The sequence below is a fragment of the Asterias amurensis genome, chromosome 2, assembly GCF_032118995.1.
Source record: "Asterias amurensis chromosome 2, ASM3211899v1".
In the NCBI taxonomy this organism is placed as follows: domain Eukaryota; kingdom Metazoa; phylum Echinodermata; class Asteroidea; order Forcipulatida; family Asteriidae; genus Asterias; species Asterias amurensis.
Window position 1 is genome coordinate 1251680 of NC_092649.1, and position 27910 is coordinate 1279589.

Consider the following 27910-nt stretch of genomic DNA (forward strand, 5'->3'; position numbering starts at 1 on the left):
GGAACTGTGTTTACCTATTACTGCCATTGCTCAGCCACCGGTAAGGTCTCATGTTACAAACTCCGGAATAATTTTCAGCGATTTCGAGAATTTAGTCCTTTTTTTAGCCAAAAATTGCAACAGTAATCATGCCTTTTTAACGCACGTTGATATGCAGTACGCCGTGTTTGTTTACATCCAAAACCCAACATAGGTCACGTGACATCTAGGTACATGTTTGGGGCTACATTTAGGTCAGGCTACATAATTTTCACAGGTTTTTTATTTTGTGCATTTGTTGAGATACATTAAGTGTGAAGACTGGTCTTTGACAATTACTAATAGTGTCCTGCCGTCGATTTCACAAAGAGTTAGGATGACTCACTCGTCTTATCTCGAGTTATGACGAGTAACTCGTCTTAACTTAGGATTAATCTTAAGGTCTGCATGCTACAGTGCAAGGTTGGGACTCGGTTAAAGATTAGTCTTAAGTTATGAAGAGTTTTGTGAAATTGACGGCAGGTCTTTGGCCCTCACGGAAAAGTTTCCGTATGGCGCCACCACTTTTTCATTCGAAATAAAATAATATAGTATCTAATTTACCTGATTGATATATCCCCTTTTGTAAGAATTAGTGAAAAAGTTATCCACACGGAGTCTGCCACACACCGGCCAAGGAAGGAGGATTGACTGCATGTATCGTAGCCTACCTTCTCTGACGTGTCGTGTCGTGTCCGCTTGCTCCCCCGGCCACGATGGTGGGACCATGGTGGGACACACGGGGTCGTGAAGATCGTTCCTCCTCCGAGACATGCTGCACGTAAACTGCCCTGAGCGTTCCCCAAGCCGACCGTTTATGTTTAGCATGGTTTTAAAAACCCATTGCCTGTTTTCTTTGAGCAAGTGAAGTAGCCTTTGCAATGACTCTTTTTTGTTTTTCCCTCTCGTCCACGCCAACCGAACATTACTCGCATAACTTCTCAACCATTGTTTCTTTTTTCTTTATCATTCGTGAAATTCTGTACCAGCGTGTCCTTTGTGATGCATTCAGAGAAAAGAAATTGCGCAGTATGCATGCACTAGAAAACAAGTAACCTTGTGGGTGTAGCCACTAAATACACTCCCAGTGCAAAATGCTAAATATTAAACAACGCGAAACAAGTCCCACAGGTTGTTACAGTTGAGGGGAAATATTGTCATTGACCCTTGAACTTTTATCCTCTGCTGAAGTTGATGAGGGAGGCAAAAATGCCCGTCGAGTTATTCTCCCCCAACTGAAAACAAAACACCCTACAACACGGGTGTAATTTTCCAAACGTCCGAGCATCAATCTTGAAAAGTCCCGATCTCTCGGCAAACAGGACCCTTTATTTCAGGGCCCATATTGTCCTCCAAAATACCTCAAGTTGGGGGTCAACAACCCCAGGTCACAACATTGGGCAACCCATTACACTGTATCCCATTTCTTGGGGTTTCAAATCTGTCTAGAACTATGGTATTTTGAGGGCTATAACTATTTAGTGGAGTGCATCCTTGTGGAGCAGTAGTGTGAAAGTACCCCGTAAATTGGCGAGTGTGCGGGGGTGTGGGACAAACGCACACTCTTAAACGGATTATTACAAAATTGACACTTTCAAAATGGTCTTGATTACAGCATGGTTTTATTATTATAAAATTGCAACTATACATCAATATTCCTAAATTCCTTCAAGTCTCTGTCTTCAAAACAATCAGTTGAGGTGTACACATCTCTTTTTTAATACTAAACAATATGAAGCTCTGATTTCTTAATACCAAACAAACTCGCATTTATAAGTTGACGCCCCGTCTGTTTGTGGATGAGGCGAGGCGCGGATAGAACAAAACTTTAAAAGGATTTCAACTACTTGCAATTTTGAACAGTTTTCGGCCGACTCCATGTGATGGTTTTGTTTTACTCAGGTTCTACCCTAGAGAAATACAACTCCAGAGTCATATCGGGTGGGATGTGGAGTATTTGTTTGCCAGAGTGTGGATTGTTTTCTCTGCAGGACCACAGAACCCTGTGTCGTACATCGGTGTAAGGGTCAAAGTCATGTAATATTGTAGTTTAACCCCCAGCCCATGCAGGGGCTGATTTCATAAACAAGGCCTAGTTTCATAGAGTTACTTTAGCCACAAAAGTAGCTTGGCACAACATCATGCTTACCATAATAAGATAACCAGCCAAACTACCATGTCACAAGTGTAATTTGTTACGGTATCCTGCTCATTTTTGCTTAGCGGAAATTGTTTAGCAATATTTTCTGCTTAAGCAGCTCAATGAATTTGAGCCATGTTTATCACAAAGTACTGTTCAGCAAATGTCTTTGCTCAGCAAGAAATGAGTGAGGAAGCAGCAACAAGTGTGATCTTAAAGGAACACGTTGCCTTGGATCGGACGAGTTGGTCTATACAAAAGCGTTTGTAACCGTTTGTTATGAAATGCGTATGGGTAGAAAGATAATTTAAAAGTAGAATACAATGATCCACACAAGTTTGCCTCGAAATTGCGAGGTTTTCCTTTTACTGTGCGAACACACACGGTCGGCCATTTATGCGAGTCAAAAATTTGACTCCCATAAATGACCGACCGTGTTAGTCGACGAGGTAAAAGAAAAACCACGCAATTTCGAGGCATGTTTGTGTGGATCATTGTATTCTACTTTTACAGCATCTTTCTACCCATATGCATTTTATAACAAACGCTTTTCAAAGACCAACTCGACCGATCCAAGGCAACGTGTTCCTTTAAAATTCGGTTGGTTATATACTTGTGTCTGCTAAGCGAGATTTGTCTGGCCTTAGTAAGGTTCTGTGCTTAATGGATATATGAAATTGGTCCCAGAAGGAAGTTCCTGATCTATTTGGGGGGAAAGGATTCTCAGCCAATATCTTCTTTTTTTTATAATAACTGTATTTCAAGACAAACAAACATTTTAGGGTAGTTAGAATTATTCTTTTAAGGTGTCCCCCCCCCCTTTTCAGGTTAAGGTTTTTTATGTAAAGTAATCATAAACAAAATAAATCCACAATGGATATTAATTACAATTCGGAGTATACTTCCCTTTAACATAATGATTTCCAGAGTAACAAATGAAATTTAATACAACACTCAAGTCAACAATGGATTCTGGCTATGGTTTAATTTTAAAACCAGAATTAAACAAGTTAAAAATAAAATAAAAACACGGAACAAATTTTGGCTCAGCTTGTGCTTACTCTTTTTCAAAAAAACATCGGGTTCCAATTCTTACTTTCAAAACAGACCGATTAAATTTTTACACTATAAGTCAATGTTATTTAGAGGGAACTAAAAAGTTATACAATTGATGAATAAACACCTCTCCAAATCAGGTACCCAATGAAAGACGCTCAATCGTCATAATTTGCATAATTTAAACAGCGTGTGAAAGTGGGCATGCACTAACGGTGGTTTGAGTTGAGATTTGACCAAATCAAATTTTACTTCCTCTTTTCTCTTTTTAAATTTAAAGTCTACACGTCGCACTAAAAAAAACTTAACACGGACACGTGATAGATCATGTGACTAGAACATCACATCATGTGACTTTTGCAGTTAAACTAATAATGAGGTGTGCACATGAGCTGTCTGTACATTTACAAACGGAAAACTTTACGAACTAAAAATTTAGCATGTGACTGTTTCCGTATCTGCGTGATATAAGCTAAAATATGTTAAAATTAACTATTCAAAACTTAACATCACTTTCATCAACACGGTGCAGATGTGAACCCTGAACCTATGAGAGCACCAGTGATCTAATCCACTCCAGTATGGAGATCACACCTTCATGACCTGAACTAGATCTGAACCCTGAACCGCTGCAGCGAGAGTGAAAGTGACAAAGTTGTATCTGCGACAAACCAAACTTATCAGCTCCATTTGGAGAACCCCCTATCTGTTGCCAATCTCAACTGGATTCAAATTCTTAACCATTGCAATAAATGTTATTTTTTGTTAATTGCAAACCACGGTACATGAACTGGGCTCCAACCCTGGACCAATGCAATTTTAGAACATTCATAAGTACCTCAGATACAGACACTGGATTTGAACCCTGGACCATTGCAGAACAAACTCCTCCGGATTCACACCCTGAACCATTGCAAACTAAGAATAAATAACCAATGTGCAGACACTGGACATGGATTCGAACCCTGGACCATTGCAATATAGGATATTTATAAGTAACCGAGGTACAGAACTGGAACTTGACTCGAACCCTGCACCAATGCAACACATGATATGCATAAATAACTGAGAAATGGAACTTAAACCCTGGACCAATGCAATTCAGGACATATTTTTTAAGTAACCGAGGAACAGAAACTAGATCAGAACCATGGACCATTGCAGTGACAGTTCTTAACAAAGCGATAAAGCTTAAGACAGGAACTAGTTTATTATGAGTGTTATGTACTATGAACTATTTAATACTTCAGTCTGGTTCTACAATCCACAGTAGTTGCCTAGATCAGTGCAATCTAATGGTTGAATGGTATGTGCAGACTTCTTGGTACCAGAGAAGAACTAATTTTCATGTACAGCACGTAAACGATAGTTACAAATTAAACAATACAAAGTCTGATATATATATATATATATATATATATATATAATAAGTCAATTAATAAGATCTTAAAATAATGTGTCTAGGTTAAGAAGCTATGTGGACATTATTTTACGACATAAGAACAGAAGAGTCTCAGTGTACTTAAAGAGGCTATCCTTTTGAAATAATCAACTACATCCACAGCCATTACCCATATCAAAATTTTGGCAAAACAGAAGTCGACATTAATCTGCTCTGAAATTTCAGTTTAATAATTTTATTTAAGTAACAGTATCAACCAACCCAACAGTAAAATTACTTTTTAGAATACAAGGAAAATTTGCTTTTGGAGTTGTTTTGCAAAATCAGTGCGCTTTAAAGACAGATGGGAATATTACTTGGAATTATTGGTACTGGTACAAATTTGATACAAATGCACGTTACGATTTAAATCATTCCAAAACCTGAACTTGTCTTTCAAACAATCACAAAGTAGATCGACCTAAATTTACCAGGGCCCCTTTTTCATTAAACTGTACTCCCAGACACTTGCTAAGCACAAACAAAATCTTGCTTAGCAGAAACGGGTTACCAGCCAACATTCCATAAAGTTTATACTGTTGCCATCGGTACCACACTATTGGGGGGTTACTGCTAAGCAGCATTTTCTGGTACACGGCTTTGTGAAATTAAGCCTGGCTTCAGATTCATAGAGATGCTTAAGCAGCAAATAGTGCTTACAGATTTCCTGCCAAGCAAAAATGAGCAGGATACCAGTCACATATGGTGTATCTGGAATGGTATTTAGTTGGTCACCTCCTTCTGGTAAGCATAATTTGTGCTTAACCAGCTCTATGAAATTGAGCACCGACCTCAGACATTGGATCTTGGTAGAAGCGTTTGGCAGCAGACATAACACAAACTTTCCATCATTGACGTACTTCTGAGCATGGGCACACTTCCATGAACAATGGGTTTACTTGGTAAGTCTGCTGCCACCTACTCAAAAAGGGGAAGAGGGGAATTCTTTTGCAAGATCGCTTACATTAGAAAGAATTTCAAAATAAGTTCATGATGCCGAAACCCCAAACCTTGATAGTTTCCTCACACACGGGTAAAATCTTGCAATGAGGTTTCTTACACGAAATCCCAGTGCTTATTTCAATTATTCAAATAGGCAGTTAATATACAAATAATGTATAGGAAAACAATCATTGATCGCATAAAAGAAGATCAATGATTTCTCTTAAAGAAATGTTTTTCTTCTTTCGTTTTTCGTCGTTTTTTTTGTAACAAAGACCATACATTTAGGATCCATCATTAAAACATGATAAAAAACATCAAAATATTCTCATCGAAAAAACTCCTATTTATTCTGTACACTGAAAGTTCTAAGATTTTTTTTTTTTTTTAATAGTTTTATTTAGTTAATTATTCGTTTATGCAAACGTTTACCACAAGACAACCATCTTTCTTTCCAGCACACACACACAAAAAGTCAGCGTAAAGCTGCGTCGGAATCAAGCGACTCTGGCTACTGCTAGAGCCATTGGCTGCATTGACAACAATGGAGTATGGGACTCTCCAGCAATGTAGTCACAGCCACTGACGAAGCCATTAAATCACACATGGCATGAAGTTAAAATGAAGCATGGGTCCTTTAGTTTCTTAGACTGGTGCCTGTGACCTACATGAGGGTTGGTTGTCGTACCATCAACATCAGGTACTATAGATGAGCGTCATCCAAATAAACAAATACTTAATCACTGATAAATGAAGTTAGAGTTGCATACCCAGGACTTCCAAGCCTTACCGTCTACCCTGAGGTTTAAAAAATGACGTGAAGAAAATTGAGGTGTGCCATGGTCTGAATTCAACTCACTCCAAGAAAACACAAAAACATGAAAATGATTCTTCAGAATAGAATGTGTTCTCCTGACGTCAGGAAAAAACAGAACCTCTGCTAAAAGACTGCTCACAAAAATATCACCAGGCTTAAGATTTCTTTTCTTCCCCTAAAGGACAGGCAGTTTTTGTACTTGGCGATAGGGTACCTCAGTGAAAGGGCAGTTTGCCACAAGGATGTTTGTCAAAACCTTATTATACAACAAAGATCACATCTTGAAGAGTTTCAAACATTCTATTGGTTCAAAGCCACAAGGTCATAGCGCAAAGCCTTTGGTTTCAAAGTGTAAAACAAGGAATGTTACAAAAAAAAAAAAAACACAAAAACTGATACCACCTCTTGAGCAATAACAAAACGATGCAAAAAAGGTTATATCATAATGTAACGATCCAGTTGCTCCAGCACAACAGGCTTGATAACTCTTCCAATCTCAAATAAACTTCCTGTAAGAATCCAGGCGACAGAAATAGGGAGGGGGTTGAAAATGGAGATGAGCCAGTGCAAAAATATGGTGCTCAAGAAAGGGTCCTAGCTGAATCACGACTTGACGTCTTGCTCTTTGACGCGTCTCTTCAGTAGTAGCGGGTTGGTGGCGTCTGTCATGTCCTTAATCTTGATCTGGTCGTAGTTGACTCGCATCGTTGCCAGCGCGTTCGTCATCTCATCCTGAGGGTGGAAATTTACAATGAAATTAACTCTCTTACTGTGTTTGATCATTGAATATAATTCAGTATTGTTTTGAGGGATAGACACACTTCTTACAATATATCATGTAAGGAACACGTTGCCATGGATCGGTCGAGTTGGTCTTTAAATAGCGTTTGTGACTGTTTGTTATAAAATGCATATTGTTAAAAATATGTTTTAAAAGTAGAATACAATGATCCACACTGAATGCGCAGCTGAATGCGCCTTTCCATGCCTGCTTCTCGAACACGTTGTAGCCGCGTCCTTCACAATTCAGCTCTAGCTGCGAGTAAGGACGATAAGCCCTCCAAATTATTATTATTAACACGGCACGTCATTTTGTGGAATAAAATTTTTGACTCCATAAAATGACTGATCGTGTTAGTTCGCAAAGTTAAAGGAAAACCGTGCAATTTCGAGGCTTATTTGTGTGGATCATTGTATACTACTTTTAAAGCTTCTTTCCAACCAGGTTTCAAACGCTTTTCAAAGACCAACCACCCAATCCAAGGCAACGTGTCCCTTTAAATATAAAACAATACTCACAGAAAGATCTCCGAACACATCCCTCCCAGATAAATAGTGTTAGGAGCATGGCCAGAGCCATGCTTCCTACAAAAATTTAGAGCATGAACAGACCAAAAACAATGTGCTCTCTCAAAGACCAAGCTTTTCGAAAGGATACAAAGCATCATTTATTTTCACTGCAAGGTGAGTGGGACGAAGATTTTGAAAATTATGCGACCTAATCCTTAGCACACCAAGCAATGGTTTACAAGCGCATCCAGCAGCCACAGCCAGGAACACCAAGGCAAACTCATTGCGACTGGGTCATTGCGTTTCACAACACATTAAAAACTTGCTCTGGTTATTGACAATAAATAGAGAACATCATTATTAATATTAAAAATTTGACTTACATTCATATCATCCCACTGATCCTTCTCTTCCTTCATAACTTGCACAGAGCACAGAGGTGTCTCGGGTACCTCGTTATATTTCTGCACATCAGGAGAAAACAAATTGCAGCAATTAGGATGTCATTGTTTCAGATAATAATAGTAATAATAACAATAATAAACCATTCCTATATAGTGCATATCACCGTGAGGTCCCTATGCGCTGTAAAAGGAAATCAAAAACGATTGTATCGTCCTAACTCAAGATTAATGGTGGTGTCATGTGAAATTGGCTGCTGGCTCTAAAACTAACAGGCTAAGCCTGTGGTCCAGTGAGATATTATTATTCAATTGAAGAATTTCAGACCATTGGATTTGCCCAGGTCTAAGTTTTACTGGCACCCGCTCTAACAACCCTAGCCTTCGGTCTAGTCCCAACATGAAGTCCTGACTCACCTTGACCCAGTTATGGTTCATGAACTCTGTGATGGTCAGACGGTCAACAGGATCGGTCTTCAGCAGCTGGTTGATTAAGTCCTTGGCCTCCATGGATACCTGGTCCCACTCTGGCTTGGGGAACTCGTACTGACCGTTACGGATCCGTCTCTTCATGCCAGGGGAGATGGCCAGGCCATGATTACTGTAGAAGGGTGGGAAGCCACACAGCCTACAGGGGAGCAAGGACAGAGGTAGAGATTGAAGGGGTGGAATTGACTGGATAGAAGGTTATTCTGTACCTGACTGGGCCAACTTTCATGGCTTTGCTTACCGTCAAACTCTGCACTTACGATCATTGTTAATCGCATGAGCACAAGCAAACCTGCTAACCCATGAGGTAGTTTCCAGTTTGGCTTGTTCACTCATACACTGGTGCATTGGCACAGGACGTTCATTTGAAACGAAAGTGCACTGTTACACACCTCAGAAACAATCTATATGTAATAAGCCTGTTTACCACAGTATCTTAACTGTTTAGTACTGGTTCATGACTTAAAGGCAGTGGACACTTTTGTTGCTAAGGTGGCCTTTACATCAATACATGATGAGGCAGAAATCTAGTTGTACATGTATGTTTCTCACTTCCGGGCGTATGTGATCTGTCGTGCTCAGTTTCAATAGGCGTTCTGTCACTTTTGTTGCGCCATAGGTTTAAGTTGCTTTAGAGGTGGATTGTATCAGCTCCTTTAAATGTCTTGTTGTCCGGAAAGGATTACATGTAGATGTCTGTGGTCTAATGTGTTTCAATCTTTAATAGCTGTTTCGGGTATGAATGAATATACCCACGGAAGTGATTGAGAGCGCCCTTACGCAGTCAAAAACATTGCCCATTCGGACACGGACTAACTTATATTTGACAACTGCATTTCTCAAGCACTTGTTTATATGCTTAATTGACAAGCAAACAATAGTGTCAGTACTCACAGTATGTACATAATGACTCCTAATGACCACATGTCACAGCTTTTGTCGTATTTCTCCGGGCCAAGAACTTCAGGTGCTGTTTGAAAGACACAAAACAATGGAAATCATTATTGGGCAATCAGTTTGGCATCATAATTTCTTCCCTGTCTTTCAGAACCAGACCCTTGCTTGTGGATTAGGTTTCAGTCCCTTACCTGATCACATGGGTTTCCCCATTTGAGGTTTTCCTCCCATATCTTAATTTGGGCCTTGACACACAAGGCAACTTTTTCAGCAATTTGGAGGCAAAGACTGTAGTGCATGCTACAGGACCACTTAGTAGCACATAAGTAATTTTTCAAACAATGTCTCAAACACAATGTCTCAATGTGAATGATGGCTTTTCTTTTGGGAGATTGCATGAACCAAGTTGCCTTTTAAAGGATTCGGGTACTTTTTCAAAATGTCCACAGGTTTGCATTAAACTTACAGGGTTTAAGATAATTATAGTGGAAAGTTTCCATTTGAATAGTACTAACTAAGGTTGTGTAGTTTTTGAGAAATGAGTAAAACAAGTCACAAAATCATTTTAGTCTCATGAGACCAAAATTATTTTAGCATGTAAAATCCCCTTAACCAGTTATGATACTACCAAAACCATGTAATGTAAATCTGTGGACAATGTGTTGTTTGTTAAGAAAAGTACATACCCTTTAACTGCCTCATGAATATGTACTTAAACATGGCCCTTAAAGGCAGTGGACACTGTTGGTAATTACTCAAAAATAATTATGAGCATAAAACCTTTCTTAATTACGAGTAATGGGCAGAGATTGATAGTATAAAACATTGTGAGAAACGGCTCCCTCTGAAGTGGGTAGTTTTCGAGAGAGAAGTTATTTTCCACAAATTTGATTTTGAGACCTCAGATTTAGAGGTCTCGAAATCAAGCAATTGAAAGCACACAACTTCGTGTGACCATGGTGCGACAAGGGTGTTTTTTTTTCTTTCATTAATATCTCGCAGCTTCGACGACCGATTGAGCTAAAAAATTACCGATACAGTCCAGTGTCTTTAAACTGAGATTTCACAATCTTCTCTACACAGGTAATCTGCAGGCCTACGGGTCACAGTGCCAGTTGTCTGTGGGGGTCCCTTAGTTTCAATTCTCAGATGTAACAACAATAACAATTCCATGCATTAATTACGGATGCGTTCATAATATTTACACCCAGTGTATGTGTCATATTCACTCCCCATCAAACTCAGAAAGGAAACTTCCTTCAACACTTTCAAGAACCAACTCAAAAGCCACCTCTTCCCACAAGCTGCGTCTCCTTCTGTTTCTTTGGTTTAATTAGTTCATTTAGTTGTTGCTTTGCCAGGAATGTCAAAGACAGACATGGCGCACAAGTTTCCTTTAGTATATATTGCATGCACTCTGTACAGAAAAGCCATAGGGGTCCTAGCCACAACAATTTAATGTATGCTGCCCTCTTGTGGCTGCTTAAAGCCATTCCCCATTTTAGAACATAACCCCGAGTCTCACCATTCAATATCATTATTTAATACAATAGAACAGGCCTTCCTGTAGTGATGAAGTTTAAAATGTGTGTATTGACTGACACAGAAGGAAGACAGCCAACATTAGAGCTAGATGGCTCAGTTGATAGAGCGCCGGTACGGTTATCTGGGCCCCATTTCATAAAGCCTGTAAGCACAACCAAATTTCTTAGCATGAAATTTCTTCCTTGATAAAAACAGCATTACCAACCAAATTTCCATTTGTTGCATACTGCTTGATACTGGTAATCAGGTTGTTGTTTGCTTATCCTGAAAATCACATGAAAATTTGGTTGGTAATCCTATATTCATCAAAGAAAGAAATTCCGATCTAAGCAAATTTTTTGTGCTTACAGGCTTTATGAAATTTTGCCCTGTACATAGCAGGTTCATGTCCTGCTCTAGTCATTTTCCTCTGCTCAACCTAAAATAATTTTGTTGTTTTCTTGTTGGTATAACCGGTCCAGATTTTCAGCATTATCTGAAAACTTTACCATCTTTTGAAATGAAAATGAGTTAAATTTTCAATTTGTATTGAAACTGTGTACAGGGCACAACAGCAAAAGCACCGAGCACAACAGCAGTGGCTGTGGGTGTCATGGGTTAATTTGAGGCATGGGATTGAGACAAATATTAAGTAACAAAACGTATGCAATTCCTTTAAGACCTTTTAAAAGGATCTGAAGAAAACTTGATTAAATGATGTTGGTCACCTACCGACATAGTAAGGTGTGTAACACGGCGTTTGCAGTGTGGCGGTCGTGGTCATCTTAGCGAAGCCAAAGTCAGTCAGCTTCAGCACCGAGTTGCTGGTCTTGTCTCTGTAAAGGAGATTCTCTGGCTTCAGGTCTCTGTGAGCGATGTTCATGGAATGGAGGTGCTGGATCGCTAAAGCGATGTTACGCACAATCTCAGCTGCCTCTGTAGGGAATTAAATACAAAAGAATTCACAAAATGAAAAAAGACAAAAATACTGCCTTTGAAATTGTTATAGTTTAATTGTGTTCCATTTTAGTCCTGGTTTCCATGAGTTGATTAAAATTCAACTTACAATTTCTGCTTTTGTAAGTTACATATGTATTCGTTAACTTCAACTTACCTCTTTCTGTGAAGGAGTTCTTCTCCTGTATTCTGCTGAACAATTCTCCACCTTCCATACTATAATAAAGACAACAACAAAAAGTTTGTTTTTACTTTTTTTACTTTGTTATTGTTGTTATTATTATTTATTCGACCAATACAAGGTACAACAAACAAGGAAAAAAAAAACACTATAAAAAAGCACTGGACACCTTTGGTAATTGTCAAAGACCAGTCTTCTCACTGAGTGTATCTCAACATATGCATCAAATAAGCATCAAAGAACAAACATGTGAAAATATGAACTCAATTGATGGTCGAAGTTGCGAGAGAATAAAAAAAATTAAAAACCTTTGTCGCACAAGTTGTGTGCTTTCAGATGCCTTGAACTCGAGACCTCGGCTGAGGTCACAAATTCAATTTAAATATTTTAGTGAGAAACTACTTCTTTCTCAAAAACTACGTTACTTCAGAGGAAGCTGTATCTCATAATGTTTTACACTATCAACAATTCCCCATTACTCGTTACCAAGTACGTTTTTATGCTAACAATTATTTTAAGTAATTACCAATAGTGTCCACTGCCTTTTTATGCTCAGTCATTCAAGTCACAAGAAAATGGTCAGATAGTTGGGGGAAAACTTGCATGTTTTCACTGTTTTCAAACATCAGGTTTAAGACCATGAAGACTAACACTAATTGTTTGAATCATTTTTAACTATAGCATTTCAAGCACGAGTAATTCAAGGAAATATTTCCACTTTTGTCGAGACCGCCTGATAGCTTCAAAGCGCCATGATCCCAAGCGACCGAGACCAAGACAAGGGTCAACAGAGGCAGTCCACACTTTATGAAATCGCAGTTCTGATGTATACATGTAATCAAGGTTGTAGCTACCACGGTCGGAGCCGGTCGGCTATCACCGGCCCCAGCTTTTGCCGACCGGGATAAATTTATGTAAAACTGTTTTAAATGCCATTGAAATAAGTGAAAAATAAAGAAAACAATCATGTAAAACTCCTAATTAGATGTGTATTTTATTTCTGTAAAAACAATCAAAACTATTTTCTCTCCAAAACCGCGATCTTCTCCGTGATTGTTGCTTAAAAATAAGCCGCTTGAATGCTGCGAGTTCATGGAGTACTAAAAAAAGCACGCACAATCTCTGGCGTGCGTGTAGTATCCATGATGCACAAAACCACATGGTAATACTCACACGGTCACCCACTGGTTCATGCAGCATGCACAGCACGTAACACACACAGTCCGAAGTCCATCTTAACCAAGATTCCGCACGCTGTGATTGGCCATTAATGGCTGTTAATAAATCCATATTCATGATTTTCTTGGCTAGCCTTCTTCACAACACACGCTCACGAATGGAGTAAAGAATTGGCGAACGTTGTGCATCACGCCTGTAGACTGTATGCACAATGCACAGCTTTGGAGGAATTCTAGTAACATGGACAACTTCTGCCAACAGAGGGCGTTGCGGGCCAAAGTTCATTGAATTATTTCTCAATGTGTGTTGTTGACCGATCGTTGATTCACGAAGATTTTGTTGCAAACGGAGATCAGAACATGTTCAAAACAAACAATTCTCAAACAACAAGTTCATTCAAATGGTTGTTGATAATTTAGGGCATAAATTAAGAGATAAAGTCGTCCAACTTTAGGGACTTCACTTCTGTGTTTTTTTAAATATTTTTTTTTAGTTTCAATTTGTTTTTGTACCATACATGCAGCAGGCTAGTGAAAAAACCTGCGGGCGATAAAGAATTTTGGTTGACTCGCCCGGCGGGCGGTTGAAAACAAAGTTATTCTGATGGGCGGACAATGTTGGTAGAGTTGTCGAAGTTGCATTAAATTTTTATTTAGAATTTTATTTAGATGATTTTCCTGTCTATTAATACTTGTTGAAAAAAAATGAAATGACAAGAATAAATTTTTGAGTTTATTGAATGCACTTCGTTGAGAAATTGTCAATGAATACAACTCAGTGAAACATGGCTTTTCTATTTTACTAATGTGCTCCTTTTTGAAATGGATCAGTCTAGATTTTGCGGCAGTGATCGGACATTTGTGTCCCGTCATCCTGTGTTTCTGAACTTGTCTCTCCACTCTGCATTGCCTTCTGATGAATATAATATGCAACTGCAAGCTTTACAATTGATAAATTCAACACTCAAAAATTCTGCCTAGTAGTCTACCTACCCTATTTTGAGATGGGATTTAAATCGTAAACAGAATATTAATTTTATTTATTTTACCCTAACATTTTACTTTAAAACTTAATAAGTATTTATTTTCTATGGCTCCCTGGACATGTTTTTTCCTTTGACAATGGCTATGTCAAGGCACAAATAGGCAAGAGAGAGCCTGGGGAACCCATCAAAGCTTAAACAAAACGTAAAAATCTTCAGCTTCCAAAGACGCTGCCCCTGTTGATCCCACCGGGTTGTGAGGCGCTACGCTGCCCCTACATGTACACCCACCCTCTCGACCATGCTCTCGACAAAATTAGCCGGCATCCAATTTGCCCTAGCTACAACCTTGCATGTAATGGTCTCCACATCTCACACCCTCATTTAACTGCTTGTCCTGCCTATCACAGGGATGAACCCCATGCCACTGTTTTCCTTTCAATCATTGACCTTTTGTTTTACATTACATGTAAGTTATTGGTTTGAATGGCACTATGGCTGCATTAGATTAGCTTCCCTGAGTCAACCCCTGGTGTGCTTATAGATCTGGGTGAGCCCCTGACATGAGCTAACAGACCTTTTTCATGAAACATGCTAGTTACATCATGCATGCTTACAGACTCTGTTGGTTAGAAAACTTGATAGAGTTGTGCACTAAGCAGACACACTATCAGTGTCTGCGCCGTTCAACCATTAGCGGTGTAAAAAAAAGCACAATGTTCCCTCATTTTTGCCAACCAAAACGTTAGTGTGCAGGCCCTATGTGCAATTTACATACATGCATTTCATGAAAACTTGTGTGCATCTTATTTTATCAGTGGAGCCACAAAAAGATTGTAAAATAATTATAATCGAGGTAAAACTGCAACGTTCAATTATTTTATAAGCCTATGTTGATACAAAAGAATTTCTCTTCAAAAAACAAAAATGCAGCTCATTGTGTAAGTGGTTGGTCCAGATGTAATTTTTGTAACCATACAACTCTGTTTGTTTTTATTTTATTTTGTTTACTCTGCTTATTTATCCGGCGCCTTAAGGTTGAGCATAGCCAAATTTCATTAAGCTGCTAAAGCAACAAAATACTGCTTTACAATCCTCTGCTTAGCAGAAATCCAGTGACAAGGTAGTTTGGTTTTGTTGGAAATCTTTATCTGGCAAGGAGTATTTTTGTTACTGTACCTACTTTTTGTACTTATAAAAGCTGCTCCACGAATCTGCGGCCCTGATCTGCACTTATGCACTTTTTAAATTGCTTTTTATTATTATTATAATTTTTATTATAAAGACCTTGGACCGCTTAGAGGACAAATTTCATAAAAAAACACTCGCCCAAAGAACATTTTTAATTTGCAGGTAATTAAAGTCTATGACTGATAGCTAACATACATGTACCATGTTTTTTTGTTTTTTTTGGTGCTTAGTTCCCAGTCTGCTACATGTGTGTGTATGTAACTGTTGAGAAGGTCTATGAAACTGGAGCTTGAGACTCTGGGGTCGATTTCACAAAGAATTAAGAGATACCAAAAATGGAAAAGCTAGTCCTAAGTTAGGACGAGTACATGTAATTCTTCCTACAAATGTATATCAAGATAAGACTTGTCCGAACTCTTTGTGAAATCCACTCCAGTTCTCTGTCATGCGTCTGTTTGAGGTTTTGGTCTCGATACATCTTGTAGGTTTTGGTCTCAGAACATTTTGTTGGCTCAGTGAGCACTGTGCTATAAGGTCCTTATTTGCAATTTCATTCTCATACTAATCAACAGGTCGTCAACCTAAATGCCACACTCTGTTGCACACCAAGTTGTATTTAGCAGGGTACAGGCAACCCTGGAATGTATATTTTTAAAAGTCCCCAGCAAACTCCTGCATAATTGGTACATTCATGGCAGCTCCAACATCAAGTATCAGGGCCAACACTTTAAAAAAGACACTGGACACGTTTTGTAATTGACAAAATCCAGTCTTTTCACTTGGTGTATCTCAACATATGCATAAAACAACAAACCAGTGAAAATTTGAGCTCAAGTGATCATGGAAGTTGCGAGATAATTATGAAAGAAAAAATACCCTTGTCACACGAAGTTGTGCGCTTTCAGATGCTTGATTTCGAGACCTCAAAATCTAATTCCGAGGTCTAAAATCAAATTCTTGAAAAATTACTTCTTCCTAAAAAAATACATTACTTCAGAGGCAGCCGTTTCTAACAATATTTTAAACTATAAACAGCTCCCCATTACTTGTTACCAAGTAAGGTTGCATGCTAATAATTATTTTGAGTAATTACCAATAGTGTCCACTGCCTTTAAACTAGTTAAATTTGCAATGCAACAGAATCCTCTGCTCATTTTACTGCCTTTTGGAGGGTTAAATTTCAACTGAGTTGAAATGCAGGGTGCTCAGAAAAAAACCTGGGCCCAGTTTCATGGCGACATTGCGGCGCCCTTAAACTGAAGGTATTGTATGGGTCGAAAGGTCTGAAAAAGGGTCTGCTTCTGGTTACCAGACTGCCCCTAGTTTTAAAACCTGACCTTAAAGTACCGTTACAGAATTGGTAAGAAGCAAAAATCGTAAAGATCACAGATTTACACAAAACTTAGATGGTCTAAAGATGATGATAGTAGAAAACATCCCATAATCTGTTTCGCATTTGGAGTTTATCGCTCAGTGAATGTTTATTCATTTTTGTTTTGGCATCAAAGCACTGCAAAATTTGTTATCAATTTTCACTATTCACTCAATACCCAGATGGCCGCCAATCTTGAACTTCTACAGGCTTGTCAGTTTCTGTATATGGTGGATTACCTAAAGTGCTTACATGGCCAGCAATTTTTTGCTAACAAAACAACTTTGTAATGTTTCTTTAACTTTTTTTAGTGATTTTAGCATCGGGGCAGTAAACTCACGACTAGACCTGAGTCCGATGGTCTTGTGTGTTTTTAACAAACAGAGAAAAAAAAACTCACTGTGTAATATCTTTTACAAACAATGTCGATATACAGACATTTGTTTATTTATATATTTATTTCCTTTAATTACCCAGGGTGAGCCAAATCAGTAAAAAAAATGGTTTCCATTTGGGCCCTGCCAACAAACTAACATGTTTTAAAGTAAACATTATTGACATCAACCATCTTTCAATTTTTCAGTATCGAATAACGGCCTAACCGCTATGAGACAAATGAAAGCAATCTAGTCTTAGTGCTTGACATACTTGAGAATCACAGTTTGGGTCTATTTGCTGAACTACTTAGACCTTTATCTCATCTTAATTTACTCGTGTAAGAAAAAATCTCGGCCAGTGACAAATTGGAGCTGCAAGTCATGCATAATATTGTGGATTTTACCACCAAATTAGAGCCCTAGGCACAAGCATATTAAGCAAAGAAATATCTTGCTTAACAGAAACTGTTCCAAAAATTCCAACAAGTAATCCAGGCATGCAACTGCCCGTTGAAAAAAAAAGAGGACAATTTTCAAAGGCACAAGGCAAGTGCGGAGCGAGGCAGCTGAAACGCCACGGGACATGATACCCACAATGGTACCCTAGAAAATGTTGAGGTTTATTATGCTCTTAGGTGCATTGTTAGCATGTACTAGGCTTATTTTACATGATTGTGGTTGTACACTGTTAATGCCAGGCATATATAAGGCTAAATAAAATAAAAACGAAACAAAAGTTAAAAAAAAATTTTAAAACGCGGAAACGCGGAAGAGTTGCGTGCCTGGTAATCGATGTTGCAACTGGTGCCCCGAACATTTCTTGCTTAGCAAAGAAATTGCTAAGCAGTACTCTGGTTGGCTGTTTTTGATTGGTTGCTTTCTTACGTACCATTCCATGACAACAAGAAGGCATCTGTGTCCATTGTAGATGTTCTCGTATACGTCCTCGATGCCAACGATGTTGTAGTTCTTCCCAGCTCGGACGTGAAGATCCACTTCCCTCTGGGCTTTCTGGTTTTCAAGTAGCACCTGATGAAGAAAAATAGAATCATGAATATTCATATATGCTAGGGGTCACAGACCTTTAATATGCAATGACGTCATCCAACTGGCATCTTGCTGGTAAAATGCTGACGAAACAGTTGATATGCACATATTTGTATGCATGGCGCACAGGATTGGCCAATGAACAACACCCTTTAGCCTTTTGGACCAGTTGATTAGACAGAAGGATTCACAATAACAAGACTTGGGGTTTGAATCATACTAAGCTTCACGCTGCTTTTTAACAAGGACTAGAGAATAAGTATTATCTAGTTTATTACTGAATCACACTTTCTTGATTTGTGCAACTCATAATCTGTTAAACAGTTAAACCAATGTTTTTACATGTACATATATGAGACAGATCGGCTGTTGCCAGTTTGTATCCCCTTGTGGGAGTTTGAAAAGTTCCATTAAAGGGAAGATCATCAAAACAAACAATACAGTCAACTTTGGCAAATGCATCTGATAAATGCACCTCAATACGTGTATACACCAGGTCGGAGTATTACACGGAGGCAACAAAGGCCTTAGCCTCAGTCTGTTGCCACTGGTCTTGGCCTTGGTTCCCCTCTTAATAAATTTCCAAAGACTTTTAGATTTCCTCAATAGAAAGTCCCCAGTGGCCCACTGTTACAGACACTGGACACCTTTGGTAACTGTCTAAGACCAGTCTTCTCACTTGGTGTATCTCAAAGTATGCATAAAATAACAAATCTGTGAAAATTTGAACTCTATTGGTTGTTGAAGTTGCGAGAGAATAAAAGAAGAAAATACACACTTGCCTCACGAAGTTGTGTGCTTTCAGATTCATGATTGCCAGACCTCAGCCGAGGTCTCGAAATCAATTAACTCAAATATTTTAATGGGAAATTAGGCCTACTTCTTTCTCAAAAACTACTTCACTTCAGAGGGAGCCGTTTCTCACAATGTTTTACATGTAATATGCCAAGTAATTTTTTATGCTAAAAATTATTTTTAGTAATTACTAATAGTGTCCAGTGCCTTAAAGGGGAATGCTACAAGTGTTTTACACTTCAATTTGACAATGCACTGTTGTTAGGAGTGAAGAACGAAACAAGGAAGACATTTCTTGAGTGAAACAAAAAGTTAAAAAACTGATTTTTTGAAATGATTTACTGTTCATGTAAACTAACAATATGAATCAGAGGTGCTGGCCTATGACAGAAGTAACCAGTCTGTGAAAGGCGACTCTCGGCGAGATGACAGTGTGATGTGAAAGTTAGAGGAAAATTGTTCTTAACTTTTGGCGGTGGTGTAATGCCTAAATAGACAAGTGCATGTCTCACACCTATTTTATGTCACAATAGTTTCAGCATACTTTGCCTTACATGTACATATATATTTTTATGGCGTTTAGTGTATTTTATACTGTTTTATGGTAAAACATATTTTTATTTTATATTTATAATGTAATTTCTGTAAATTTGATGTATAAAAGGCCAAAATGAATTTCCTATCTGGGATAATTATAAAGCGAATTGAAATTAACGAATGTGAAGGAAACAAAATCTGCACACTTCCCACAAGTCCCACTATAAATTCTTTTACAAGATGTGGCGTGTCGTGGTCGAGTGGTTTAATTAGTGCATTGAACCCAAGTTCTGGTTGCTGAGTCACCAAATGAGAGCCCTGGCATCCTATTTTCAACATTTGTTCACGCGAGGATCAAGCCTCAACCGTTCATTCGGAAACAGCCTTTGAAGTACATGTATGGTGTGAAAACTAAAAAAGATGGCAGTGAAAAGGTGCCTAAACACCCTATGGCTTTAAGGGAAGGTACACTATTGGTAATTGTCAAAAACCAGTCTTCTCACTTGGTGTATCTCAACATATGCATAAAATAAGAAACCTGCAAATTTGAGCTCAATTGGTCATCGCAGATGGGAGAAAATTATGAAAGAAAAAACACCTAGTTGGACGAATTTATGTGATTTCAAAGTTTCAGATAGGAACAAAAGACTTCTAGCTAGAAGTCTTTCATTATTTTAGTGAGAAAAATTACCTCCATTTCAAATCTCTGCTACTTCAGAGGGAGTCGTTTCTCACAATGTTTTATATTTTACCAACAGCTCTCCATGCTATTTACCAATTCAGTTTTTAAGTTAGTATTTGTTTTGCGTAATTACCAAATGTGTACCTTCCCAAACAGTATACATGTAATTGCCTAAGGGAAACAGACCAGGGCCCAATTTCATAGAGCTGCTTTAAAGCCCCAAAATGTAGCTTAGCACAAAAAAATGTAGAGTTACCAGAATAAGGTAAGCAGCCTAAGTATCATGTCACATGTACAACTTGTGACTAGTATCCTGCTCATTTCTGCTTAGCAGACCATTGTTAGGCAATATTTTCCACGTCTAAGCAACTCTATGTTTTTTGGGTGATGGGCTCATTTTCATATTAAGCCTGTAAAGCAAAAATCTTACTAAGCACAGACAAAATTTGCTCAGCAGAAACAGGTAACCAGCCAAGCTACCGTCCGCTCATATTTTGCGCTAAACAGCTTGATGAAATTGGGCCCTGGTTAACACTTGAAACCTCCCAGCACATTCCAAACGCTTCAGAAGAATCCTTGACCATTTCAACCCCATGTGTTTTTAAGCCCCAAGCGTTTGTTGCTGACTTTACAAGCAATTTGTTCATACTGTCTAAATTTGCTCCATTTCACCTTAGAGTACTAAAACATATACTAACATGGGCACATGTTCACTGCAGATAAAGCCATTGGACACTTTCGGAACAGAAAAAAACAAAAAAGAAGTTCAAAGATTTACAAATCACCTACAGGGTTTACAGAAGGTAATGGTGAAAGACATCACCTTCTCTTGAAATATTATTCCATGAAATGCTTTAATTTTTGAGAAAACATTAAAACAATTCTTAGTTCTCGATATCGATAATTACGGATTTATTTTAAAGACATGTCATGACACGGCGCAACGTGCGTAAACAAGGGTGGGTTTTCTCCCGACTCCCGAAGTTGTGATACTCGAAGTGTGGGCCTTTGGAAAATACTGTTTACCAAAAGTGTCCAATGGCTTTAAAGGCAAAATATACCTTTATTTTTTGGAACTGTTCAATTTTTCCGATCCTATAATACATACAATAAAACTACATGTAAATGAAAACCTGTGACCATTTCATTTTAAAAGGTTGTCACGTTTTTGAGATACATGTATCGCTGAAGTCTGGCAATGAATATCCCATGCAGGAAGAACGACCCTACAATCTGAGAAGCATTGCTGTCTCAGATTCAACTTTTGGGGCAATCAAATATTTTTATTTTGTCATACAAGTGTAATCTACGTGTACCAACACATTATTTTGAGGTAAAATGTTTCTCGAAATGTTTCATACAATCGAAAGCTCCTGTAGGCTTCACAAGTTGATAATGCCATTACATGTACATACAGACATATTGTACATATGCCATTCAGGCCTGTACTGTATGCTTTATGGTTTTTTTTGAAAGGGAAAGGGCACCTAGGCATTTTCCCTTTCGTAAAGGGACTCTTTGAGGCAATTCTAAATTTCTACCGAAGCATTTCAAGGGCACCAAGGCAAAGACCAAGGGGCAAGAAGGCAATCGCCTTCGTTGCCTCCGTGGAGTATCAGGCATGTACATTAAGATGCACATGCACAAACATACATCCATATATACCTTTCCTTTAAATGGTCTTGAAATACTATATAAAGGTTATCATAACATCACTATGTACACCACAACATGTAACACTATGTTATTTCACTGCACATCATTGGGTTCTTGTGGGGGTTGTATTTTTTTTAAGAGGAGAAAAATCATTCCAGGCATTATTTTTAGTCCTTGGTCAAAAAAAAAGAGGACTGTTTTATTGAGTGATAGGACTGACCTATATTTGAACGTATGTACCTGTGAAGGCTAAGAGTAGACTTTCCATTGCGCTGTTCCCAAAGACAACCTTTGATTTTGAAACCGTTCGATTGTTTTCATCATCTATAAAAGTTTATGTAGATATTCAATGTATACAATAAAACTAACATTTGTGAAAATTTCATTTCAGAAGGGAAGCGTTTTTACGATATCGCCGAAGATCTGGAGCAGTTACAAACCAATAATCCTCATTAGGAATACACAATCTGAGAAGTGCTCTAGGGTCGATTTCAAAAAGATCTACATGTAACATCGATCTTACATTGTACCTGCAAATCAATCGTAGTTGCTAAGTAAAGTGTGATACAATACAAATAACTATGGTGATACTGACAATTTGTCTTGCGATGAATTTTATTGCTAAAAATTATTAATGGCCTGACGTTTCGACCCTAGTCAGAGTCTTTCTTGAAAAATTGTGGTATTGCTTTGTGAAATCGGCCCATACTCTCAGATCAAAATTTAGGAGCATAAAAGCTATCGAATGTATAGAATACTATGGAAAGCTGCAGTAATAAAGGCTTCTAATTCTAACTAAAAGTTTTTATTACAATTAATTTGAAGAGTTATTACTAAACGTACACCTTTGTACGGGAGTCCTTTGTACATGTATGTGTTATTCATGTTAAAACAATACAAAATATTTAATGATGATGATCAACAAGGAAGTGGAAACATAAAAAAAGGGAATTGTGGTCATCCTTGACAAGACGTTCCTAGGATTAAGCATTGACCACAAACATGAATAAATACATTGTTGGTTTACATTTCTCACATTTTATTTACACAATCTACAATACATGGTACGTATATTACATCATTTGTAGTATTTGGCACTCAAGTGTACTGTTGGCCACTCCTTCAAAAAACAAGTTACCACACCTACATGTCATGCATGTACAGTGTTGTTTTTGTCTGATCTTTTTTGAGCTTATGCCGTCAACATTTTCCTTTGAATTGTCCTAATAAAACACTGACTTGACAAATGATAGTTTGTGGGATTTGATGTTCTCTTGTGAGAAAATATGAGTACGCGCTAACCGTAAATCGCAATACCTCGGTCATAAGCCATGGCTATAAATAATATGCCGTAAGCTGGACTGGAATCTCAGAATAATGCTTGGACCATGCTCGGACTCACCTCCCATTGAACTGAATACATAATAATGGTGAGCATCACATCCACTCTTGTATAGTAAGCCACATTTGTATAACAATTTAAGCACAACGGTCTGGAATTCTTAACCATACATTGTAAAACACAGAAAAAGGGAAGATCTACATGTAGCATGAATTCCAGTACCTCTTAAGACAAAGGGAATAGACCCTATTGAATAAACCCTTTTTTTGGCTATGAAAGTCACCATCTTGTCCTTGTAGGGCAAACCGTATGTGCGTCCAAACGCGAACATCAATGAAGCACGCAGCATTCCGGTTTGGTTTCTACGGCGCATGCACGAACACACGCATGCACACGCGCACAAACGCCATGGTGTAGGGCAGATATTTGAACGTTGACGTCATAATCAATATGGTTTATTCAGTCGTGCATTTATGTGCACACACTATGCAATGGACTGTTTGGGAGGTGTACATGTATAAAGACACTCCAAAGTTGTTCCTGGTGACAATAAAAACATTCACCATACATGTATACTGCAGGTTTGAAAAAAAAATTGCAAAAATTTACGCCATCTGACGTGAAGTGGGTCAAACGACAATATGATTCTACACTGTAGGGTATAATACATGTTACCAGAAATCACTATAAGCTGAAGTCAACAGTCTTCAAAACCAAGATACATTTATATCCTTCCTTGTTCCTTCCTACTGTACATGTACATGTACATGGTAATCCATGCCATAGCCAGTAGCTGTACACATATGTACTATGTACAGTAGTTTAAAATGCATGGACGTCCTGCGCATGAAAAATCCATGTTGTACAGTACCATATGCAGCAATGTAATAATACTATGAGTAGGCCTATTGTCATTTAATGATACGGTGTCAAAAACAAAGAATTATACAGGCATAATTATCATGATACAAATTGTACTACAGCATGTACATGAACATGTGTACAAAGTTTTTTTGTTTTTTTTTAATTAAGCTGACACAGTTGAACATAAGAACCAAACACACGTTTGATATAATGATATTATCATGTTTAATGAGTTAGCTTATTTAATCAATTTCCATGTGATTGGGATGCTAGAATCCTCAAAGAAGTCAGCCATTCGGATTGTTGAAAAAAGTGGTAATACCTCTATGCCACCCCTAATGTATATTTTGAAACCCCTACAATTCTGACGCCTCCGACACACCCCTATTTGTTGCAGATGTTCCGACACCCCTATGTTCCAACAAACCTACGTGTCTGTAGGTAGGCCTACATGTATGTTACGACACGTCACCCCAATGTTTATTTCAACACCCCTAAACTCTGACACCGATGTTCGGACACCCCAACATGTTCCGACACCCCTACACGTATGTATTACGACACCCCTGTGTTCCGACACCCCTATTATCCTTTACATACATGTATGTTCACACACCTCTATGTTCCCACATCCCCAGTGTATCCTACTAACCCTAACCCTAACTCTAACCCTAGTACATGTACATGTCACAAGTGTTTTTTACTTATGAGAATTCGTGTACATGTGTGAAGAGCAGCCATCATATAAAAATGTTTTGTAAAACCTATTGTTATTGTCCATATATTCAATTGATACGTTCTAATCTGATTTTGACCTTTATAAAGGCAAAGCTTTGTGTACATAATTCCAATCCAACCAGGATGTGGAAAGGACCTTGTAGCACTTTTTTTATCAGGTTGCTAGGCAGCCCCATTATTATTATAATCTTGCCACATTGGGAGATTTCCAAGAAATCTGGTCAAGAGCCAAAATAAAGGGCACATCAGCCAAAAGGGACTGCTACAAACTAGAGCACAAGTCTCTACTGACAAGCAAAATCTATTGATCTCCATTTGGACCCTATCTATTGAAAATAATATTTTTGCTTCAAACCATTAAAAGACAGTGGACACTATCAGTAATTCATCAAAATAATTATTAACATAAAACCTTACATGTACTTGGTCACGAGTAATGGGGAGCTGTCGGTAGTATAAAACATTGTGAGAAACGGTTCCCTCCACGTAACACAGTTTTCGGGAAAGAGGTAATTTTCCACAAATTTGATTTTGAGACCTTGGAGTTAGATTTTGAGGTCTCGAAATCAAGCATCTGAAAGCACAAAACTTCGTGTTAGAAGGGCGTTTTTTTCTTTCATTATTATCTCGCAACTTTCACAACCAACTGAGCTCAAATTTTCACAGGTCTATGATTTATAATGCATTAATATGTCATGAGATACACCAAGTGAGAAAACTGGTCTTTGACAAGTACCAATAAGTGTCCAGTGTCTTTAAAGGTAGTTTTTCAGAATGTTTCAACTGTACATGAACCTTCACTCAGATTCAGATGTTTTGGGGTAAACAAATATCCAAAACCATCAAAAACTGCAGTGCTTTTCACCAAGTAAGTTTTTTGGTCATAATTCATATTTGGAGTATTTACCAATCTTTGATCATCATACCTTTCACCTTCTTAAATAGTTTGGGGTTAAACACAGAAAAATTTAGAGGAATTGGAACCAAAGACCTATGGATTAATGTTCTGCCGCTCTACTATGTAACTGAGCTACAGTATCTTTTGTCTACTTCAACAACATTTTGTAAAACAAATCCTTCTTTCAAAACAACACTATTATTTCAGTGTTTTACATAAAATTTTTGTGTTTCGCACACAATGAAACGCTGATTTTAACAATGATGATGATGTAGGCCTACCCTTTTGAGCGCAAGATGTTTAGTTTTCAAAATAATTTTTCATCATTGTGAACTACCTCCTATTTGAATAATGATTAAAACCATTTTCAGGATGTTAGGTTTGGTTTTTCTTAGTAAAAGGAGAAAATAATTCAAAATGAGCCATTACAAGAGTTTTTATCCCTTTTCAATTGAACTCAAACAAACATTTTCCTTGACATTTAAAAAATCTAATCTGAACTATATCAAAGTCACGCATCGCCAAGAACCTTATGAATAAAATGGTAATATTAATGCCATCACGATTTATCACTAAACCCCCCAAAACAAGCAGATACGATCAGCTTTGGGCACGACGGGAAATCGTTACAAACCTCGGGCTAGAAAACTCGGGCTATAAATGGACGTGAGTTAATTTAGTTTCATAAGAACGGTTAGTCCCGGATGTCATTTTTCACTTTTGTGTTCAGCTGTAAATAGTATAATACTGGATACACGTATTGGAATGGAAGGAGCAACACAAGAAATCCTAGAGAATAAACAATACATACGAGTGTACACTAGATGTAAATTTGCAGATTTTAAATTTAAATTGTCTTCATAAATGGTTTTTGACTGACAAGCACAAGTGTTTCTAGGCAATTAGTCTTGGATTTGAAATATAAGTTGCACAAGTGACATCATACAGCGTACATGTTTGAACTGTATACATTTTGTTTTGCACATAAATCATACAATGTACATCATAAAGTGTCGTAGTTCTTATTTCCGCTACATGATACGATAGAGTAAGTTACTCTATAGTACATGGTGATACACACAAGTTCAATAAAACATTCTGTCTCAAGCATGTCAAGGAGAAACTGTTTTTAGAGGTGAAGTCATGTTCCTTTTCCTTTATTAAACATGTTAAGAGGGAATCGGTTGCAGTTTTTACATGTCTCAATGCTGGTTCTTATAGTTGATGTTTAAATGTAGACTCATAAATACACCAGACAGTTTCTCTACTCCTATTGGTCTAGAGCACGTCACGTAGGGGTGTTTAAGCGGTTGATAATGACCAGTGTTTATAACCAGCTGGCTTCTGCTATCAGGCCCGCAAGATTATCACGCGTAACGCAATTCATAGCTATTAGTAACAGCGCGTAATCTACTTATAAGCACAGGCGCGTAATCTATTTATAAGCGCGCACGCGTACACACAATCCACGCGCAACAGACTCTTCACAAAGTTTTTGAAAAAATTATTTCAAACCTCGAATTTTCAACTGTCAAAGTGTCTGTAATTGTATTCTTTTAACGTTTTTTAACAAAAGGGCATTTATGAATGGGAATAAAAGAGCAGTGACTCGTTCTTAAACGTCCGTTTAAAACCTTGCAGGGTCGTTGTCATGCACTAAAGGCCCTCACCTTCGGCTCGGGCCTTTATCACATGGCAATTCGACCCTGCTGGCTTTAAACGGCCGTGTAAGAACTCATCGCTACCCTTTTATTCCCTTCTTGAAAAGATTCTGGTAGTAATATTGCATCAACCCAAAGGTTCTCATCATGCAGGTCGAGCTGATGGAGCACAAATTTCGGCTGATATACAAAAAATAAATACTAAATTTGTTCTTATAATTTTACAAAACCATGATATAGAATGCTCCAGATTACTCCAGATAGGCTTTTATAACCAAGATAAACATCAAGTATTATTATTACTATTATTTATTCGACCAGAACAACACAAAATGTACAAAAATAAGTAGAAATCATTCTGAAGACCTTGTTTCAGTTCAGCATGCCTAGCTGCCAAACATGCAAACATTGGGTCCACAATGGCCCACTGTTAAAT

The 27910-nt window shown here is 38.0% G+C and overlaps 1 protein-coding gene across 3 annotated transcripts in view; it reads right to left on the reverse strand.

Moving 5' to 3' along the window:
- Positions 1-1621: 1621 nt before the first annotated feature.
- Positions 1622-27910, reverse strand: part of LOC139953349 (MAP kinase-activated protein kinase 2-like) — a 37844-nt gene continuing 11555 nt past the window's right edge. For all 3 annotated transcript variants that reach the window (XM_071952860.1, XM_071952870.1, XM_071952867.1), the window contains 7 exons: positions 18144-18283; positions 12130-12188; positions 11748-11951; positions 9489-9564; positions 8523-8733; positions 8088-8168; positions 1622-7146 (listed from right to left, as the gene is read on the reverse strand). In XM_071952860.1, coding sequence (XP_071808961.1) covers positions 7018-7146; positions 8088-8168; positions 8523-8733; positions 9489-9564; positions 11748-11951; positions 12130-12188; positions 18144-18283 — 900 coding nt within the window. In that variant the 3' untranslated portion in view covers positions 1622-7017. The remainder of the gene's footprint in view (positions 7147-8087; positions 8169-8522; positions 8734-9488; positions 9565-11747; positions 11952-12129; positions 12189-18143; positions 18284-27910) is intronic.